This window comes from Petaurus breviceps, unplaced genomic scaffold (assembly GCF_028583685.1).
Source record: "Petaurus breviceps papuanus isolate PSGF00001 unplaced genomic scaffold, PetGlider_PUasm1.0 91041, whole genome shotgun sequence".
NCBI classification, from domain to species: domain Eukaryota; kingdom Metazoa; phylum Chordata; class Mammalia; order Diprotodontia; family Petauridae; genus Petaurus; species Petaurus breviceps.
In genome coordinates, this window is record NW_027187400.1 from 24547894 (window position 1) to 24563442 (window position 15549).

General features: G+C 36.7%; 1 protein-coding gene across 2 annotated transcripts in view; it reads right to left on the bottom strand.

The window, feature by feature from the left end:
- The window catches only part of UBE4B (ubiquitination factor E4B), a 141197-nt gene that overhangs the window by 105312 nt on the left and 20336 nt on the right, over nucleotides 1–15549 (bottom strand). For both annotated transcript variants that reach the window (XM_069079413.1, XM_069079414.1), the window contains exon 2: nucleotides 10565–10751. In XM_069079413.1, the coding sequence (XP_068935514.1) occupies nucleotides 10565–10751 (187 nt within the window). The remainder of the gene's footprint in view (nucleotides 1–10564; nucleotides 10752–15549) is intronic.

Here is a 15549-nt window from a genome sequence, read left to right on the forward strand (position 1 = left end):
ACTGAACTTTATTGAGTTGAAGGGTGATATAGTCAAGCCTAAACTTCAGGAAAATCACTTTAATAACTGAATGAAAGATGGACTGGCATAAGGAGAAACTAGAAGCAGACAGACCCACCAGAAGGCTGCAGCAAAAGTTCAGGTGCAAGGTGATAACCAGGGAGGGGACTCTGTCAGAGAAGAAAAGGAAGCACACTCAAGAGATGTTGCAAAGATGAAATCAACAGGCCATGGTACCAGCTTGGATTTGAAGTATGAGAGATATTGAGGATGACTCAATAAGTCATCCTTATTGGGGGAACTTGGGGGAGTGGGAAGATGGTATTGCTCTCTTAGGAGCATAAAGTCTCGCACTTGGGTTCAAATAAAATCAGCTCCATAAGTAAAACATGGGAGACGGCACGGATAGTCAGCAGTTCTGAAAAGTATCTGGAGCTTTTAGAAGACTGAAGGAATCAGTAGTGTGTTACGGCAATCAAAAAAAGTTGCTTGGGCTACATTAGGAGAGGCATTGCTTTCAAGAATAAGATGATAATCTAACTGTGCTCTGGCCTACTTAACCCTCAACAGGAGGTCTGTGTTCAATTCTGGGCACCACAGTTTAAACAAGCTGAAGAGTGAGAAGGAAGGCCACCAAGAGGGTATGGACAAAGGGTCACATAGGGACTGGTTAAAAGACCTGGCCATGGTTATCCAGGAAAAGGAAGGTGCAAGGTGGACACAATAGCTGTCTTCATATATCTGAAGGGCTGTCATGTGAAGGAGGGGTCAGACTTGTCCTGTTTGGTTCCCAGAGAGCATAACCTAACACAAGAGGTGGAAGATACAAAGCCACAAACTTAGGCTCAATATCAGGGAAAAGTTAATGAGAGCCATCCTGGGAGGGAAGTGGCTTCCTGGACAAGCAGGATCTCCCCTTCCTGAGGATCTTCAAGCAGAGGCTGGATAGCTACACAATCATTATCATCACCATCACTACTATTTTAAATGTAATAACTCGAATTTACATAGTGCTATTATTATCCCCAATTGAGGAAACTGAGGCACAGAGGTTAAACAACTTGTCCACGTGCTAGTAAATATCTGAATCATCAAGATGCCAATTCAGGTCTCCTGCTTCCAAGTACAGGGTTCTATGCCCTGGGCTACCCAGCTGCCTTACTTGTCAAGTGCTGTTAGGCTGGGGGTTCCCTTCTATATGGGGTACAGAAGGTGCTAACTGAGGTTTCTTCCAATTTTCAAATTCTGTGATTCTGTGACTACATTAATGTCATTCCACATAGCAAGAACATAATGCCTCCCCCATCTTCAACTTTCAATAGATCCATCAAGACTTCAATCAGTTTTCATGTTTTAACATTCTTTTTTTAAAAAAAGTTTTGAGTTCCAAATTCTCACCCTCTCTCCAGTCCTCTGCAATACAGTGAGAATGTAAGCAGTATGATACTCATTATACATGTGAAGTTCTGCAAAACACATTTCCATAAAATAAATGTTTCCACCCCCCAAAAAGCAAGAAAAATTGTAAAAGTTTAAAAAAAAATATGTTTGAATCTGCACTCAGAGTTCATCACTTCTCTCTCTGAAGGTAGATAGTATTTTTCAGCATGAGTCCTTTGGAATTATCTTGGATCATTATACTGCTCAAAGTAGCCAAGTCTTTCACAGGTGATCATTGTTACAATATCGATGATGTCCTGCTGGTTCTGCTCACTTTACTTTGTATCAGCTCATATAAGTCTTCCAAGGTTTTTCTGAAACCATCCCATTTGTCATTTCTTATAGCACAATAGTATCCCATTACATTCATATACCACAAATTGTTCAGTCATTACGCAACTGATGGGTATCCCTTCAATTTCCAGTTCTGTCACCACAAAATGAGCAGCTATAAATACTTTTGTACACATGAACACTTTTGTACACTTTTTTTTTCATCTGTTTGGGATACAGACATAGTAGTGGTATTGCTGGGGCAAACACTGTGCAGCTTTATTGCCCTTTGGGTGTGGTTCCAAACTGTTCCCCAGAACGGAAGGACCAGTTCACAATTTCACCGCCAGTACATTAGTGTACCTTATTATTCCACCTCCCCTCCAGCATTTGTTATTTTCATTTTCTGTCATATTAGCCAATTTAGTATCTCAGACTTGCTTTAATTTATATCTTACTAATCATAAGTGATTTAGAGTATTTATTCATATGACTATAAATAGCTTTGCTTCTTCTGAAAACTCATATACTTTGACCACTTATTAATCAGGGAAAAGCTTTTATTTTTATTAACTCAGTTCCCTCTATCAGGAAAATTTGCTATAAAATTCCACCCCCACCCCCACCCCCGTTTCCTCCTAATTTTGGCTGTACTGAGCTTCTGTAAAAAAAAACTTTCTAATTTCACAGAAAAAAATTTCCATTTGACCTTTTGTAATTTCCTCCAAGTTCACCTAATTTGCTTATGATAATACTCTTTGTGTCTAGATCACATACCCAATTTGATCTTATCTTATTATACTGTACGAGATGCTGGTCTATGCCTAATTTCTGCCAGACTGCTTTCCAGTTTTCCCAGTAATTTCTGTCAAATGGTGAGTTCCCCAATAGCTAGGATCTTTAGGTTTTATCAAACCTTAGATTACTGCAGTCATTTATTTCTATGTTATATGCCTAATCTATTTCACTAATCCACCATTTTATTTCTAATTCAGTACCAAAATGTTTTGATGATTACCTCTTTAAAATATAGTTTGAAATCTAGTACTACTAGATTGCTTTCCTTCACTTCCCCCCTGACCCCCCACTAATTTCCTTGATATTCTTGACCATTTGTTCTTCCAGATGAATTTTGGGGATTTTTTTTTTTTTAGTTCTATAAAATAATTCTATGGTAGTTTGGTATAGCACTGAGTAAGTAAATTAATTTGTGCTACATTAGCTCAGTCTACCTATGAGTAATTAATATTTCTTCATTTATTCAGATCTTTGTGTGAAAAGTATTTTATCATTCTGTTCATATAGTTCTTGGGTATGTCTTAGTAGTAAGAATTCCAAGTATTTTATACAGTCTCATGTTATTTTAAATGGGATTTCTCTAATTCTTTCTACTGTATTTTTTGGAGGGGGGAGGGCAAGGCAATTGAGGTTAAGTGACTTGTCAAAGGTTACATAGCTAGTAAGTGTTAAGTATCTGAGGCCGAATTTGAACTTAGGTCCTCCTGACTCCAGGACTGGGTGTTCTACTCACTGTACCACCTATGTCCCCTTCCTACTGTATTTTATTGGTAATATTTAGAAATGTTGGTTTATGCGGGTATCTGTTATATGCTATAATTTTGTTAAATTTGTACATTGTTTTAACTAGGTGGTTTTTTTTTGTTTGTTTGTTTGCTTTTTGGAGGGCAATTGGGTTTAAGTAACTTGCCCAAGGTCACACGGCTAGGTTTTTTTTTTGTTTGTGTGTGTTAAGTGTCTGAGGCCCGATCCAAATTCAGGTCTTCCTGACTCCAGGGTCAGCACTCTACTCACTATACCACCTAGCCACCCCTGTTTTGTTTTTTTTTTAACAGAATCTCTAGGGCTCTCTAAGTATACTATTGTATCATCTGTCAAGAGTAAGTTCTGTTTCCTTCTGGTCTATTCTCATTCCTTCAATTTCTTTTTCTCTTATTGCTATAGTGAGCATTTCCTGTATAACACTGAATAACAGTGGTGATAATGAGCATCCTTACTTAAACCCTGATCTTACTGGGAAGGCTTCTAGCTTATCCCCATTATAGATAATGCTTGTTCTTGGTTTTAGAGAGAGACCACATAATAGTTTGAGAAAAATCCAATTATTCCTTATTATGCTTTCTGCTGTTTTTATGGGAATGGAATAATGTGTGATTTTTCTTGTTTTTGTTACTGATGGGGTCAATTATGTTTATAGTTTTCCTAATATTGAACCAGACTCTAATTCTTGATACAAATCCCAACTGGTCAAAGTATGTAACCTTTCTGATAAATTGTTGTAAACTCCTTACCAGTATTTTATTTAAAATTTTGGCATTAAAATTGATTAGGAAAATTGGTCTATAGTTTATTTTTGTTCACCTTGGTTTAAGAATCAAAGCTATATTTGTGTCACTTAGGAATTTGGTAGGATACATTCTTTTCTTTTTTTCAAATGTTTATATATGACATAACTGTTCATTAGAAGTTTGGTAAAATTCATTTGTAGATCCATCTGATCCTGGGGATTTTTTATTGGGGAGCTCATTTATGGCTTGTTCCATGTCTTTTTCTAAAATAGGATTATTTAAGTATTCTATTTCCTCTTCTGCTAATCTGGGAAATTTATATATTTGGACATATTCATCCATTTCATTTAGACTATTAGTTTTATTGGCACTAACTCAGCAAAATAATTCCCAAAAGTTACTTTAATTTTACCTTCATTCATGTGGCATTTTCTTCATTTCTTTTTTAAAGCAATTGGAGTTAAGTAACTTGCTCAAGGTTACACGGCCAGTTATTTCTGGGTATGGTGCTAAGTATCTGAGCCTGGATTCGATCCCAGGTCATCCTGACTCTGGGGCCGGTGCTCTTACTCACTGTGCTACCTGGCCGCCCCTATTTTCTTCATTTTTTAGTGGTGATTAGGTTTTCTTTTTTTTTTTAAATCAAATTAGCCAATGGCTCATCTATTTTATTGTTTTTCCCCCATAAAACTTGCTCATTTTATTAGTTAACAGTTTGATTTTTGTTTGTTTTATTAATCTGTTCCTTGATGTGCAGGATTTCTATTTTGGTGTTTAATTGGGGATTATAAATTTGCTCCTTTTCTAGTTTTTTTTAATCACATGTCCAATTCATTGATCTGCTCTTTTTCTCTTCTGTTTATGTAAGCATGTAGAGATATAAAATTTTCCCTAATTACTGCCTTGGTAGCATCCCACCAATGTTGGTATGCTGTCTCATTGTTGTCATCTTTAATGATTTGTTCTTTGACCTACTCATTCTTAGATTATTTGGTTTCAAATTAATGTTTAATCTCTGCTTCCAAGGTTCTTTATGAATTGTGATTTTTATTGCATTATGGGCTGAAAAGAGTACATTTAACAGTTCTGCTTTTCTGCATCTATTTGTAAGATTTTTATATACTAATACATGGTCAATTTCTGTGAAAGGACGATATACAATTAAGAAAAAGGCATACTTCTCTATTCCCATTCAATTTTCTTCAGTTTTATCATATTTAACTTTTCTAAAATTCTATTTGTCTCCTTAATTTCTTATTTTATGGTTAGATTTATCTAGTTCTGAGAGAGGACAAATTTGAGGTCTGGCTTCACTTTCTATTTCTCATTTAACTCATTTAGCTTTTCCTTTAAAAATCTGAATTGCATATATGTTTAGTATTGCTAATGCATGTCTATGGTACTTCTTAGTAAAATGTAATTTCCCTGATTATTTTTTAATTAGGTCCTCTTTTGCTTTGTCTGAGATCATGATGGCTACATGTGCAATTTTTTTTGCTTTTTTTTTTTTTTTTGGAGGGAAGAAGGTAGGGCAATTGGGGTTGAGTGACTTGCCTGAGGTCACATGCTAGTAAGTGTTAATACCCATGCATTTTTTTACTTCAGTTGAATAATACTCTGCTCCAGTCTCTTAGTTTAAATCTGTGTATCTTTCTATTTCAACTGTTAGGGTTTCTTATAAAAAAAAATTGCTGGAGTTTGGTTTCTAATCCATTCTGCTTCCATTTTATGAGCAAGTTCATTCCATTCGCAGCTATGATTTCTCACTGGGAAATTTTCTTCTGTTTATCCTTCTCTTTTTTCACCCTATCCCTTCTCAAATGTGTTTTGCTTTTTAACCACTGCCTCCTTTAATTTGCCTTCCCTCTTGTAACTCCTTCCCTTTTCCCTTAGCCCCTTCCTCTCCTACTTCACTGTTAGCTAAAATGGATATCAATGCCCAACTCAGTGTATATTATGCATATATATTCATATCTATAATATATATACACATATATTCTTCCTTCTTTGAACCAGTTCAGGTGAGAGTTTCAAGTGTGGTCTGCTCCCCCAAACCAACCACCGTAAAAATTCTTCTTGCACACCTTTTATGTGAGATAATCTTCCCTGTTGTTCCTCCCCTCTTCTCTCAGTATAGCCCACTTTCTCAATCTTCGATTTTTCTTTTGAGATCATCCCAACATAACAGATTCACAACCATGCCCTCTAAGTAAACTTGTCCTAACTCCCCTAATGTTGATAAAGTTTTAGGGGTTGCATGTATCATCTTCCCCTATAGGAATGTAAACAGTTTAACCTTGTTAAACTCCTTAAGACTTCTCACTCTTGTTTACTTTTTATGCATCTCTGTGACATCTGAAATAACTGAGGAAACAAAGGTTAAGTTTCCACACATATCAATTTATTATGCAATGTATGCCAATTGCATAACAAACAGGGATGAGGCCTCCTCAGCTTGGCACTAGACCCAGAACATGGAGACATATTTTTATGCATTAAAAGAAAACAACAGGATGTAGACCAGGATACAAAATTAGGTAATCTGATTAGGATCTTTTCAAGTTGGGAGGGTTAGAGCAAACAGGTACAATTCCCTGAAATCAGAAAAAGAGGGGTCCTACTCCCCACAAGCGTCTATATTCAATCAAAGGAACAAGGAAAATGTAACTGATTTATCAGTACCGGGCCAATTTTCAAATAAGACACATTGACTGCTTGAAATGTATAACTGTGAGAAAACTCCTTGCATCAAGCTTCAGGATCTGATTGGATCTCTGGTCAGCATTAATCTAGGTCATTAGTTTAGAGTCTCTAAGCAATAAGTAGAAATGGTTCATCTTTCTAGCCATGCTGGGCTAAGATCATACAATGCAATAAAATTTTCTCACAATTTCATAATTGAGTAGAAAGGGAACTGAGCTATATCCAGAAATAATTCACAAGATGGAGTCAATAGGGCTCACTCCCTTCCCACAATTCCCACATCTCGAGTTGTGTTTTAATATCAAATTTTCTATTCATATCTGGTCTTTCACCAGAAATACCTGTAATTCCTATATTTCATCATACTATCTGTTTCTTCCCTAACTATACTCAGTTCTTCTGGGTAGGTTATTCTTTGCTGTAATCCCAACTTCTTTGTCTTCCAGAATATGATATTCCAAGACCTCCATTCCTTTATCATGGTAGCTGCTAAATCTTCCATGATCCTGACTGCAGATCTACAGTATCTGAATTGTTTCTTTCTGGCTAATTACAATATTTTCTCCTTGACCTGAAAACTCTAGAATTTGGCTATAATACTACTGGGAATTTTCATTTCATATTCCCATTCATTATTGGATTCTTTCCATTTCTATTTTTCCTTCTAGTTTTAAGATATCTGGGCAGTTCTCCTTTATAATTTCTTGAAATATGATTACTAAGATCTTTTTTTCTTAACCAGAGCTTTTAGGAAGTTCTATAATTCTTAAATTATCTTTTCTAAATCTGTTTTCCAGGTCAGCTATTTTTCCAATGAGACAGCTCACGTTTTCTTCTATTTTTGTATTCTTTTGACTCTAACGCCTTAGATCCACTTAACCAATTGGCAAACTAAGTTTTTTAAAGAGTTGTTTTCTCCAATATTTTTATGCCTCTTTTACCAAGCTTTTAATTAATTCTCTTTGTAATTTTCTTGAATTGCTTTCATTTCTTTCCCCAATTTTTCCTCTATCATATCTGACTTAATTTTTTTTTGCTTTTAAAAAAAATCTTTTAATTCTTCTAGAAATTCTTATTGCACTTGTGACCAATTTTCCTTTTTTCTTTAAAGCTTTGCTTACAAATGTTTTCATGTCACTGTCTTCCAAGTTTGTGTTTTGAGCCTTCTCTGTTACCAGCAGTTTTTGGTGTCATGTTCTTTTTTTGTTATTTGCTCATTTTTCCAGTGGATTTCTTGACTTCTTATCTTTTTATCAGAGATATTCTGCTCTCCTAGGGGTGAAGGGGTGTGGGAGGGTGTCACTTTCACAAGCTTCAGGTTTTTTGTGTTGCTCTTTTCACAGCCAGTTCTGGAGCACCTGTGAGTTTTGGGTGCTTCCAAGGTGGTGTGAGGGCAGCTAGGTGGGTGCAATGGATACTGCACTGGGCTTAGAATCAGAAAAACTGAATCATCCGGAGTTCAAATCCAGCCTCAGACTTGCTCTGTGATCCTGGAGGGTAAATCACTTAAACCTGTTTGCCTCAGTTCCTCATCTGTAAAATGAACTGGAGAAGGAAATGGCAGGCTACTTTAGTGTCCTTACCAAGAAAACCCCAAACAGGGTTATGAAGAGTCAAACATGACTGCAATGACTCAACAACACCAAGAAGAGTGGTGTGATATGCGGAGAGATAGGGTCATCGTTCTCCTGGTCTGTGCTCTGGTTCTTATCAAGGTAGGACCCCCTGCTCTTTTTCAACCACAACTCTTCTTCTCCCTGGAACTGCGATCCAGAACTAGGGCCTCTGCTCCTTTGCAACCTTTAGCACTCCTCTCTGCTCTAGGCTTCCTCAAAGGCCCACAGTGGGCGTCATCACTGCTCTGTGCTGAACTGTGTTCCCAGCAAGCCCTTGTCTCCATGTCACACACTTTTTCAGACCTTCTAAGTTGTCCTAGACTGAAAAAATGTCTTACCTTGACCTTCTGTTGGTTATGTCACTTTAGAATTTGATTTGATGTATTATTTTAAAGGTATTCAGCGAAAAATGTTGGGAGAATCTGGCTGGACTGTTCCTTTTCCTCTATTGTATTGGTCCCACCCCTAGAACAGTTCTTACTTCATTTACATTTCACATTTACCCTTCACCCCACTGGGAAGGTTTTAACCCCTCCTCAAATTTTCCTAGCACACTGTGGATTTTTCCTTTACCTTATTACACTCTCAATTACACCTAGTATATGTTGTATCCTCAAATGGAATACAAGTTTCTTGAGGGTAAGAGATATGTTAATTTTCCTCTTTGTAACTCCAGTCCCTAATTCACAGCAGTTGCTCAATGAGTATCTTTTGAATTCAAAATCTGAATTTATTCCTCTTTACATTCTTCTAAATGAATAGCAATAAACCTTTCACCAATCAGACCTTTAAATATTTGTTAAATAGATGCCTCTACGTTAGCCCTATACTGTATGTATATTTATACAGAGGTGAAGGTGGGCAGGGAAAAAGTCTTCATCTTCACCTTTAATCATCAATGTGAGTGTTTCAATAACCTTTACTCTGGCAATGCTTTTAATTAAAAAAAAAAAAAGGCCAAAATAAGGAAGAAAGAAAAATACCAAGATTTTCTAGAAAAAAATACATTAACTAATATATACAACACTGTCACAACTGCAGAAGCACCACAGGATAGTTCTCTCATCAGCAATCTATCTTCATAGTCTAAATCTGCAGGATCACCTCTTTTCTTTATGCTTTATAGCATTTTTATACAGATTGCACTGTATTCTTAAATCACCTTTCCCTCCTAGTTTTCACATTGACCCTGCAACTAAAGAAAATGTGAACTTTTAAGGATCACTGTCCTTATTTTACAGATGAAGAACAGAGCAGCTCTGAGGTTAAGTGACTTGTCAATCATCACCTGGCCTAGACTTTCCAAGGAGCAGAAAATGGACTCATTCTGACAGTACCAATAATCTCACTGGGGATAAAGACACTTGAAAAATCTCCCTCTGATATCCTCATTCACATATGGAGTCAAGAACCACCAGTCATGTTTGCAGGAGTGCTAAACACAATCAACCAAAAATCTATCAATCACTAAGAGAAAATGTGATCTCTGAGGGTAGAAATCATGTTTACAACAGCTTTGTATCATCCAAGCTACCTAGTGTTATGGCTACACTCAGTAACCACTGAAGTTGCTTAATAAATGATTGTAAAGAAATGTATAACAACTCTTAAATCTTTGATAAATGAACAACCCCTGAAGTGTCTGGCCGTTTTGATGGGTTGGCCCCTAAGACTCAAAGAAAAAAAAACAAAATTTGTTAAGAGAAATATGGAAATCTATTGACCTACAGCTGCAAAATGGAAAAAGTTAACTCAAGCTTTAAAATAGTATTACTCTTGATAGTATTTCTCAAGGAAAAAGAAATTAATTTTGAAAAACATTATACTGCTTGCCTTCTCAACGAGGAAGAAGGAAAGGAGAGAATTTCGAGCTCAAAATTAAGATAAAACTAATGTCAAAATATGTTTTTACATGGAATTGGAAAAAATAAAAATCTAAAAAGTTAAAAAAAGAAGAAAAACATTATACATTTGGTAGATTAAAATGAACTTTTAAGAAAGACACACTCAACTATATTCATCAGGTTGAGGCTTTTAAAACAGCAGCAATATTCCATTGTGAATGGAAGGGTTATCATAGCAAATATATTTTAAGAGTATATAGTACTTCAAGATATTCATCTTCATTTACCTAGAATCTGTAAGAAAAACTATACTATTTGCAAATTTAATGAAATACCATGGTCAAAATCAAAAATTCCTTTCCAGGATTATGCTAAGGCTCACCTGATGCACCTATTGGGGAGGTAGCTGGGGTCATGTTGTGGACATTTAGACCAAGATTATGGGAAGGGCCTGGGGCTGGTGCTGCTACAGGAGGGCCTGGTGGGTTTTCTCTCTGTGGAGAGGTAAGTGGGGTAGAGGGCTGTGAAGTCTGTCCACCAGCAAGTCGAGCAAGGCGCCTCCGTCGGATCTAGAAAACAAAGATAAAATTTTTAAAGGTAATTAAAATCATTTCCCTTTATATAGTACTTGCAATTTTACAAACTGAGGCATGTAAATATCTTAACTGGTTCTCACAACAAGCATTATTGTCCTTATTTTATAGATAAACAGCTCATTATCCTGACAGTACCAATACTTTCGCTGGGGTTTTTATAAAACACTTGAAAAAATCTCCCTCTGATATCCTTGTCTATATAAAGGGTCAGAGACCATTAGTCATGCCTGCAGAACTTCCAAACACAATCAATCAATAAACATTTATTAAGCACCTACTATATATCAGGTACTGTGCTAAACATCAGTCACCAGCTCCCTATACCCTTGTGTAAGAGATTCTTTGAGGATTACCTAAGCAGCTTCAAAGTAATCTGTATGTCCCTACATGAGATAAACTGAGAAAAAATTAATATGTCCTAACCAGCCAGGACTGAAGTAGCAACTCAAGTCCAAAGATCTTTGCAACTTCCACAAAGAGACCTTTTCTCTTACAGTTGGTTACACTATAGCCTTTCCAATCAAACAGATTAAAATGTGTTAATCAGCCCCTACTAACTCTCACCAGTCCTTCCCTGCCTCCCTAGGGAAAAAAAAGGCTCTAAAATTCCCTTCACAGAATAGAAGTAGCTCCAGTAGATCAATGAAGAAAAAATGACTAGTGTCTTCAGATGAACTGGAGCGTCCACTAGTGAGTTAGACTTGGAAACCAGAGAGGCTACTAGAAGACGACATGAGCAGCCTTCCAGTCACACACAACGCCCCCACTCACATGGTATGGGAAATTGTGCCCAGAGGTACATGATTCTGCTGCTTCATTTTCTGCTATTTATTTTGCTATTTTATCAGTTAAATGCTTTACTATTAGATTTAAAACTCTAGCCTAGTCTGCTGGTAGACAACAGGCCCAATGGAGGCCTCAATTTATATTTGCATAATTAAAATTAAATAATGAGAGGAAATTGGTCTAGTGGATAGGAGGAAAGGTTCTGAAATCAGGAAGTCTAGGTTCAATTCTCATCCCTGATATATAAACCATATAACCATAACCAAGTCACTTAGTTTCTCAATGACCTAAACAAGTCCCTAAAACTAATTTACAGAAAAGCTACTCAGATACATAGGTGGAAACAGTTTCCCTAAACAGAAACCATCACAAACCTAAACCACAAAGAAAAAAAAATTAGCCAAAAGACTCCCAACAACCTGAGGTAGCAAAGTCTTCCTAAACTGTGTGGGAGCTGTGCTCTACACGTAATCTATTAGTAACATGAACTTTAATAGGGAACTTCCAGTAGGCAAGGTGCCCTCATTAAAGAAAGGTGTTTATACCAATCAATACAGTGGAACTGTCATTTCATCTCATTGTTTTGCAAAACAATAAAGAATTATACAATACCAGTTGAGGAATTTTTCATCCCTTCTGACTCAGCAACCTAACTAAAAGGCTTATGGTCTGAGTAGGGTAGAGACAGGAAGAAAAAAGGTCTATCAGTGCAAAAATATTCATAGAAGCATGATCTGCAACAGCAAAAAAAATTAGAAATTATGTACCCCAGGCTTAATATCTTGCGATATGTAAATATTCACATTTTACAGCACCACTCAGGATGACAAACATGAAGATTTCGAACAACTGTGGAAAGATGGAGTGATTCTGTATAAAGAAAACAAAACCAAATAAACTACAACACATCTCTAAACGCACACACTCTGACAACAATTATATAAATGAGGAAACCATACAACAAAATTTAGGCTAAACTTAATGGACCATGTTGGTGCTTCCCATGTAAGTTTGGCATGCAGCATTCCAGTAAATTACACAAGTATAGAATTATAGTCATAAACCTATAGGTACCTAGCTGGAGTCAATTAGATCTGAGTTCAGATTTGACCTCAGATGCTTAGTAGCTGTGTGACCCTTGGCAAGTCATTTAACCTCTCTAGGGAGAATAACAGCCCCTACCTCCCAGAATTATTGTGAAAATCAAATGAAATGTATTTGGAAAGAGCTCTGCAAACCTTAAACCTTCGCAAATCTTCTGCAAGCCTGTTTTTATAAATGCTGCCTGCTATTTTAATAAATATCTCATTATAAAATGGGCAACAAGGTGGTACAGTGGAGAGAGTGCTAGGCCTGGAGAATCAGGAAGACTCCTCTTCCTGAGTTCAAATCTGGCCTCAGACACTTACTGGCTGTGTGACCCTGGGCGAGTCACTTAACCCTGCCTGTCTTAAGTTTCTTCATCTGTCAAATGAAGTGGAGAAGGAAATGGCAAGCCATCCAGGATCTTTGCCAAGAAAACCCCCAATGGGATCATAGAGAGCCAGAAACAACTGAAATGAATGGACAATAACATTATCAAAACTGCTTTGTGTAATTCTACTTAGTGAATGCCAAATGAAAAATAATTTTAACACAGCTGATAAACACAGATATACACCTGAAACATAAATCACACTAACCATTAAGAAAGACAACACATGGAGAGGATGTGGGCAAACTGGAACACTAATGCATTGTTGGTGGAGCTGTGAACTGATCCAGCCTTTCTGGAGAGCAATCTGGAACTAGGCCCAAAGGGCTATAAATACTTTCATACCCTTTGATCCAGCAATACCACTCCTAGGGTTATATCCCAAAGATATCATAGAAATGGGAGAAAGACCCATATGTACAAAAATGTTTATAGCAGCTCTTTTTATGGTGGCAAAGAATTGGAAATTAAGGGGGTGCCCATCAATTGGGGAATGGCTGAACAAGTTGTGGTATATGCATGTTATGGAATACTATTGCGCTATAAGAAACGGGGAGCAGGCGGTCTTCATATTTACCTGGAGAGGCTTAAAAGAACTGATGCTGAGTGAGAAGAGTAGAACCAGGAGGAATTTGTACACAATTACAGACACAACGTATGTGTGATGACCAACTTTGATAGACTGGACTCTTCTCAACAATACAGGGATATAAATCAATCCCAAAAGACGCATGATGGAGAGAAAAACGTGCATCCAGAGAAAGAACTAGAAAGAACTAAATTTATATCCAGGGGAAGCAAAATACCTGATCTTTTTCATTCTCTTATTTGATTTTATGTCCTCTTTACCATTTTTCATTCCAGCTGGTACAATCCATCCTTATAAACTGACCACTGTATAATGTGAAAGTATTTACAGATCTTATACTTGATAATAAGCCGCTATGGGGGGGGAGGGGAGGAAGGGGGACAAAATGTGAAATTCAAGGAATTGTGGAATTGAATCCTGTAAACTAAAAGGAAACAAACAAATTAATAAATTAAAGTTTAAAAAAAAAAAAGAAAGACAACACAAAAAAGTTGAGCCTGTGACCACACACTTTAATAATTTACTAGAAGGCTGCCCTTAACAGCAATGCTGTCCAAAATCAAGTCACTGGAATGAACAGAATGAGAGGGGAGGGTCCATTAAAGGTTATTGATATCAAGGTCAGTTACACACAAACCCAGGCGAAAAGGACGACTCTAAACATCTACAAGGTAAAGCTCAAAGAAAACCACAAAATCATCCCAAGTTCAACCAGAATTCTTCAGAAGAGATTAGGAGTTTAAAAAATGTTTTTATCATCCATAAGTACAAAAATATTTATAGCAGCTCTTTTTTGGTGGCAAACAATTGGAAACTGAGGGGATGCCCATCAACTGGGGCCAGCTGAACAAGTTAGGGTATAGGAATATGATGGAATACTATTTGTGCTATAAGAAATGATGAAGAGGATAGTTTCCAAGAAACAACAAACTTCAAGAACTCTCATCAGCAAAATGAATAATCGCAATTCCAAAAGGACTGATGATGAAACATGTTACCTCAGAGTGCAGAATGAGACTCTTTTTGTGGACACAGACAATGAGAAAATTTGTTTTACTTGACTATATATATTTTTTTTCAACAGGGTTTTATTTTTCTTTATCAATGTGGGAGGTGGTTGAAAAAAGATGGATTTTTGCCAACTGAAAAAAATAAAACTTAAAAAAACGATTACAAGTAGAACCACCTGTTCATATATATATATAAATTTTTTAAAAAGTTTTATTTTTTTCAATGTCACACCCTAATAAGAAATCTTCAATTACTACCTCTTGTCTGAAGGATAAAACAGAAAATCCTCAACCTGGCACTTAAAACCTTCAAAATCTGGTGTCTACCAATCTTTCTAATTTCATGTGGCTGCTGCTCTTCCTGAACTCTGTTCTAGTCAAACTGACCTGATAGCTGTTGCCCAACATGCACTCCAGTTCCTACCTCCTCACCTTGGCGTGCAGGGCTCCTGTGTCTCTTATTATTGACTCACTTTCATCACATAAAATCCGAGCTTCCTTCGAAGCACAACACATCTCCAACATGAGGTCTTTCCTGATCCCTATGAACAGTGGCCAATATGAAGTTTTACTGTATCTCATCAACAGAATGTAAGTTCTCTGAGAGAAAGCAGGCAGCACCAAGTACAGCACTTGACACAGAGAAGGCACTCAATAAGTGTTTTCTGAATTAAATAATGAGAGCAAATACCACCATCAGTATTGTTTTTAAAGACAGTAAAACCCCCACAATTTAACTTTAAACTCCATACATGTAAAGCCAATATTCCCAGGGAAGACTATCCATTAAATTGTTACAAGAGGTGAGATCTGAGGAAGAAAACAACGATCAATGTGAAGTTTTATGCCTTTCATACCATATAAACCATCTGGGTCACCAAACTGCACTTCCTACTCATGTAAACCCAGATA